Below are 6,898 nucleotides of genomic sequence, written 5' to 3'. Positions count from 1 at the left end.
ATATAAATGAAGAGACACCTTTCGGTTTTATTTTATCATTGTTTGTTTAGCCAACCCAAAGGAAATGCAACAGGTATAACTTGAGGAGGGACTGAGAAACTTGGGGTGAGAGGTCTCAGCTTTGGTACAGGTTTGTAATAATGACACATTAGGGGAAGGAAACTCAAATCCACCTGGGACTGGGACCCCTAGGAGTGGGGACGCCCCGCGATAGCAATAGAGGGATAGGGTGAGGGCATGGGGATTCCCCCTAGGAGCGCCAGGGCGGAGTTGAGCAGAGGGGACATTTACCTTCCTCGGTGGCCGGCAGGAGGTGGTCGCTGCTGGCAAGAGGAATGCAGAGATCGTTGTCTTGGGGGAAGCGGTCACATTCGAGCATGTCGGGCCAGGGGAAGCCGAAGGCAGACATGACAGGAGCGCAACGGTCCTTCACCTGCACGCAGAGAGAGTGGCATGGCTGGATGGTCTCGTCTAGGTCGTCGAGGCAGACGGGAGCGAAAAGCGAGCACAGGAACTTTTTGGTGTCCGGGTGGCACTGTTTCATGACCAGCGGGATCCAGGCGCCCGCCTGCTCTAGCACCTCCTTCATGGTCTCGTGGCCCAGCAGGTTGGGCAGCCGCATGTTCTGGTACTCGATGCCGTGGCACAGCTGCAGGTTAGCCGGGATGGGCTTGCAGTTGCTGCGCTTGTAGGAGAAATCGGGCTGGCCGAAGAGGAAGAGCCCTCGCGCCGAGCCCAGGCAGCAGTGTGAGGCGAGGACGAGCAGCAGCAGCGAACCAGGGCCCTGCGGCATTGTGGGCGCGCGACCCTCGAGGGGCGGCGGGACAGAGCCGGGGAAGAGCGAAGCAGCCGAAGCCCGAGCTCGTCCCGGGTCCGCTTGCTCCGGTCGGCGAGGCGAGGGCCTGGAAGGCAGTGGCGGGAGCGCGGGTCAGCAGAGCGCAAGGGGCACGGCGCGAGGAGTACTGCGCGGGCGAGGCGCTCTCAGCTCGGCTTCGCGCGGCAGCCCAGCGCAGCTCCTAAGGGCTCCGACCCGAGGGAGCAGAGTGAGCCGCTGCAGGGGCGCAGCCAGAGTTTTCTTGGTCTTTTTTATGCAAATCTAGAGGTGGGGGATGGGAGGGAGGAGCCAGTGGAGAGTAATCCGAGGAGGCTTGGTCACTGCTTTTGGGTCTGGTTTTCCATTGAAAATGCTTCCCAAACGCTCCCAGGAAGGAAATTCTGGCCGCGCCCCCTCCCCAGATGCTGTTGCGCGCGCCCTATGATCGCTTTAAACAACAAACAAACAATCCTGGTCTTACTCCCCCCGCCCCCAGCCCCCCAGATAGCGTGCAGGATGTCGGTTGTGGGTTAGGCTTCGATATTCCTGGGCATCAAGTCCCGGCGGGAATCTATCCCGCCCCCAGCGGGGCGCCGATTGGGGCTTGTTTGGCTGTAGCTGTGAGTTTACGCTCCCTCCTCGGGGCTGCTGGGTGACCTGTGTTTAGGTAGCTGCAACCCTGCAGACCCTACTCGCTCCTGGGACTTGCCTGCCCAGAGCCACCTTGGCGAGCCTGGTTTCACCTTGACTGTAGCTGCAATATAGCAGCCTGACCCCAGCAAGGTACTCTCTCCTACCCTTTCAAAAACGAAGAATTAGGAGCAAATGTATTTATGCAGGAAAAGGAAAAACAAGCTGTTTGGTTGCTGTTTTGTCGAGAAAGATGTAAAACAGATTTTGCCCGTGTGGAGATGCTTTTACAGTCTCATCAGACTCACACACGAATACCGATCGGTTCCCTCTCCCGCCATTCTCTCCCTGCCCAGTCTTTCTGGAGAAGTGACTGTTTCTCAAATAGATGGGATGATTCAATGCTCAAGGGCTTCTTGGGTCCTCAAAGAGTAGTTTCTGCGGCAGGGCGCTCAGGTGAGCTCGACAGTGCGTCCGAGGAGGTGGAAGGCTTGGTGCCCAGGCACAGGGACTGGCAGAGAACGCGGCAGGTGAGCAGGCTAGGAAGGTCGACAGACTTGTTTCATTCATTCTACACATCCCAACAGGGAGCTCTGGTGGCCTAGTGGTAAGGAGCTGTTCTGCCAAACCTAAGACGTGTGTCGTTCGGTTCCACCAGCTGGTCTGCGGGAGAAAGTTGGGCAAATGCGATTTAGTGTTTTAAAAAACCCCAGCTATGCCTCAATCCCAACTCGATGGCACACAAAACCAGCCCATCCCAGCAGGTACCAAGATGGACACCGGATATGCAAAGGTAAATCTTTATTTTCGTGGAGTTAGGGTTAGAGTCCCTTTGACTACTGCAAACAAGCTTGAGCTGGTGCCGGAATAGGGACAGTGTGTGTGTGTGTGTGTGTGTGTGTGTGTGTGTGTGTGTGCGCGCGCGCGCGCGCTCCTTGTTTGTAATTAACCCTAGGTCTCTTCCTCTTCATTCTTCCTGGCGGGGCGGCTAAGAGAACCGCGAGTTAATCCCTTGGAGCAAGCCCGCCAAATTTCTTTCATATGTAAGGTGGGCGCATTGTTATTCCTTCCTGGCCTCTTGACGCCATCAACTGGCATTTTCGGCGGCTTCCCGCTTTCTCCCTTTGCCAAGATGCGTCCCTGATTGCTTAGCTCTCAGGGTGATCTCGCTGCTCAGAGAAGAAAGTTAACGCGTGGGGAGAGAAAGCCACTTGGAGTTATCTCCTACTTCTTCCTGGCCATAAACACACCGTGAAAACCTCCATAAGGAGGGAATGCACCTTCTGAATTCCCTAAAGGCCCACTGGCTTCCCTCTTCCCCTTCTCAGCGCCCAGAAGGCCTGGGAGCTGCACAAGACCATTGTTCTAACGCATTGGCCCTGGGCCTTTTCATTTCTAACTAAAAGACCAAAAGGCCCCATAAAGTCACTTTCTTCTCAACGCGAACTATATGGAAAATAAAGTTCACATGAAACCAGCCGCCGAGCTTGAGGCCTGCGGAGATAGAGGGATTGAGGTCTGGGAGTGGGATATGGGTCTTCCCGCCTTCGCGGCCTCCAGGTCCACAGACCTCCGGTGGGGTCGTCCCCGCCTCCCAGGTATCCCTGCCCCGGCTCCCGAGGCTGGTCGAACGAGTTCCAGGCGGAGCGTGGCCATAGAGCCCGAGGCGGCGCGTGGCCATACAGCCCGAGGCGGTAGGGAGTCGCGATGCGGGGCGGGTGGGCCGCGCGGCCGGAGGCATTGTTTCCAGAGCCCGCGCAACTCCGCTCACCTCCAGGGGGCGCCAGGAGTCACGCTGCAGCCTCCATGTCTGTCCTGCACGCTGTTGAGCCTGGACTTGTTTAGTTCCCCGCCGGAAGGCGGCCACCCAGGTTCTTTTCTCAACCCTCGCCACCCAGCCTCGGCAGCATCCTCCGTTCCCATCCTGGCTTGCGCCCCTGCCTTTCCCGTCTGCTTTTCTTCGGCTGGCTAAGCGCGCGTCCGCGGGACGAGCTGATTGCTACAGAACGAACAATATAGCCTCCCGCAGAGGGCCGACCGAGCTGAGCTGCCGCCACTGCTTCTTGGAATAAAGACCAGATCAGGATGCTCCTTCACCATCCTCGAGAGCCTCTGCAGCTCTGGTTCCTCCTGGGGTAACCGAATCCTGTCACCTGGCGCCAATCCTCCAGCTACAGATGTGTGCACGTACCTCAGCCTCGCGGCAGCGACGTGCTTACTCTAGACTGAACCTTTCCCAGTCCACGGTCTCCCGCAAAGCTTGCAACTGATCAAAAGCCGCCAAAGTCTTTTGCTTTTGCAGTTGTGCCGTCAGTACTTTCCCCCTCCCCTCGTTCAGTAACTGCCGGTTTTAGGTACCGAAAAGTATTCATTCATTCATTCATTCATAACCCAAGTTTAAGTTGTATGTGTGTGTGTGTGTGTGTGTGTGTGTGTGTGCGCGCGCGCGCACTTGAGCAAATTGCAAAAGGGTCCTTAGGGATGAGGTAGCATAACCTTTCCCACCTCCCGCCTCCCACATATACACAGTGAACAACATTCCACCCCCAAATGCTACAGGCCTGAAAAAAAGAACCTCTACCATCTGCGTTCTGGTTTTGACTCCGGATTCTCTGGTTCTATCTTTGCTGTTGTCTGTTGGTCACTGCACAGTTAGGTACAAAAAGAAAGTTTTACTCATCTTTCCAGAACAATTTGACTGGTTGGTTAAACCTGCTGACTGCAAAGTTTTCTGGGCAACTGAGATCCTCGATATCGTGGCAATAAATTTTTTTCCATTGGAGGTTTTCTCAGTTGAGAAGCAGGGCCTAGGAAGTTCCAGAATGTGGCCTCTGCAGCTTCACTGATAGAGCACGCGGGGTGGGGATGGGGGTGGGGGTGGGAGGTGAGGGTGCGGGGGTGAGAAGTGAGGTTGGAGGAGGTGGGAAATGACCCTCACTTCCCCATTCATGAACAACAAAACTATGGTTGCTGAGCTCTTATTTTCGAGTGGGAGCGAAAACAAGAAAGTGTCGTTTCTTTTGATTAGAAAACCTGGAGTTTCAGTGCTTCCTATTAATTGCACCGCCTCCTGGGAAGTTTTACCTCTTTACATAAACGAGATTTAGGCATTCACACTGATCAGATCCAGAATGGCCTAGAGAAACAAGAAAGGCGCACTGACTCTAAAAGGTTGTGCTGAAAAAGACTGATTGAAGGCCAACCCTAGGGTCATATGCTGCTGTCTTAAGAAAATTCTCAGTGACAATGTAGGGGGATGCTTTTATTATAGGTTTCCAAAAGAAGTAATTTCGAGGAAATTGAGGCACAGAGAGGTCAATAATTTGAAGACTGTCATTCAGTAAGTAGTACAACTGTTGGTCTTACACATGGTTGGCAAGTCTCGGTCTGCATTTGGAGATCCATTATGATCTGTTAAGTGTCTCAAAAAAACACTCACTTAACGCTCATCCATGCATACTACTTGTCCTGCCAAAATACAGACAGCGTCCCAGAGCATTTCCGGCTGGCGGTGGGGCATTTTTTGTTGGCATTCGCAGCAGCCATCTGGGGGCACCCTTTCTAAAAATAAGCAATGCCCTTCTAGGATTGAAAGTTGGGTTTCTTTTCACGTTTGGGGCTCTGAGAGCCTTCACAGTTTTAGATATTGGATTAAGAATCGCCTTCTTTTTTGGGAACGGAGGCTTACCTAATTGACCTGCCTTTGGCCATCCCTCCCACCCGTAGAGAGGACTCAGACTGCAGCAAAGTCAGCACATTCTCAGTGTGACCCCAGAGACCTCAAAGGCTCCGCCCCGGGCTTCACTGTAGTTAAGGAGCAGAGCACTCTTGCTTCTCGTTTTAAGAACAGTCAAGTTTAAGGGCAAACAGCTCACTCACCAATACCTAACCCGAGCTCTTGTGCTCTTATCTCTGTGTTTTGTGATCTCAAAGACTGGGCAGACAGGCCCAGGCCAGCACTGTAAAAAGTAAATGCCAGGACCAGAAAGGCTCTGACTCTGTCCACCCTGCAGGCCCTCAGCTTTCCCCACCTTGGCCCTGTGGCAGGCAAGGCAGGAGTCAGTGTCTGTCGGGGCAGGTGGAGAGGACGTGTATTTGTCCTGAAGGAGCCTCTCAGGGGAGAACTTTTACCCCCATGCTGGTTGGTGGCACAGCCCCAGAGCCAGGGCACATAAACTCAAAACCATTGGGAACCCATCAATGTCCAGAGGCTTCTTTGTGCTAATATTGCTAGCTTAATTGAAAAATATCTGAAGGCATCATGGGTCCTTTTGGATCATCTTTAAGGACAGTTAGAACATAGTTGATCCAAAATTACAAAAGCAGTTACACTTATACGATGGTAAGCAAATACTCTGACAGACCTTTTTCTTATTCTGCACTAATCACACAAATTTTCTACTCAACAACATACTTGAAATGAATTGGGAAAAGCCGAATGCCTCTTTTTAAGGACACATTGATGCACATGGTAGAGGTTATCGGCTGTTGAGTTCTTGTGAGAGATCAATTCCCATTTTCTCTCCTTTTTCTTCTTGTTAAAACTTGTTCCTTGCTGTGAAAATGACTAGGGATTTTGAGACTATTAGTGACACCAGGGTATGTGCTGCTTCTACCGTTGGGCTGCCTCTGATTAGAAAAAATGGTGGCAGTTCAATGGACCTCCAGGAATGATATTCTATTTCTGTCTTCATGCCCAGATCAGCCTCAACTGAACAGGGTCTCATTTTTGCTGGTTTTAGTAATATTTTGGTCTTTAGTTTAAAAACGAAACAACTTATATCCACTATATGCATTTAATGCTTTTGCCCTCTTAATTAAAGAAATATTTATCAAGTGCTTCTTATATGCGAGAAACTCTGCTCAATACTCTTCACTTTCCTTTCCTCTGCCCCTTCCTTCCCAACTTTCCCTGCCTCTCTCTGGCAGCCCAGCAGTTTATTGCTCACTGATGTGTTGCAATTGCTGATGAGACTCTTGAAATGAAGCATCTCCTAATTGCTCACGTTAGGAAATCTGAATGAAAACAGGAAAAACACAAGGGCATTCATAAAGGGCAGTCTAGAAAGCCGCAGAGAGTGTCTCAGGGAAGAAAGCCCTGCCCCATTGTCTGATTTGAACAGCAGGGGTCACTGGCTAATCTGGTGTTTCACTCTGGTGGGAATTTATTGCCATCAGATAAGATGCAAAGTCAATACAATAAAGTGCGTTGGCTCTAAAGCAACAGATGGAATCTGAGTTCCTGCACACATGCATGTATGTATGATCTTTCCAGAGACAAACTCAAAGACTAAAAAGCCTGCTGTCTTTCTTACTGAACTGCTTTTTAGGAACCTCTTTCCATACCCTGTGTGTTTGTCTACCCCGTTGAGTTTTGTAATGATAGATTTTTAACTTTATTCTGCCTAAATTCATTTGTCATATTCATTAAAATGAATGGACAAAGTAAAATTT

At 51.4% G+C, this 6,898-nt stretch overlaps 1 protein-coding gene across 1 annotated transcript in view; it reads right to left on the bottom strand.

The window, feature by feature from the left end:
• Window positions 1–1,033, bottom strand: part of SFRP2 (secreted frizzled-related protein 2) — an 8,754-nt gene extending 7,721 nt beyond the window's left edge. Inside the window, exon 1 of the mRNA XM_006884460.1 lies at window positions 292–1,033. Within this exon, the coding sequence (XP_006884522.1) occupies window positions 292–793 (502 nt within the window). The 5' untranslated portion in view covers window positions 794–1,033. The remainder of the gene's footprint in view (window positions 1–291) is intronic.
• Window positions 1,034–6,898: the final 5,865 nt, after the last annotated feature.

Source organism: Elephantulus edwardii, unplaced genomic scaffold (genome assembly GCF_000299155.1).
Source record: "Elephantulus edwardii isolate Elephantulus edwardi_28Jun2011 unplaced genomic scaffold, EleEdw1.0 scaffold00034, whole genome shotgun sequence".
NCBI classification, from domain to species: Eukaryota; Metazoa; Chordata; class Mammalia; order Macroscelidea; family Macroscelididae; genus Elephantulus; species Elephantulus edwardii.
This window is presented reverse-complemented; position numbering and strand designations above follow the sequence as displayed.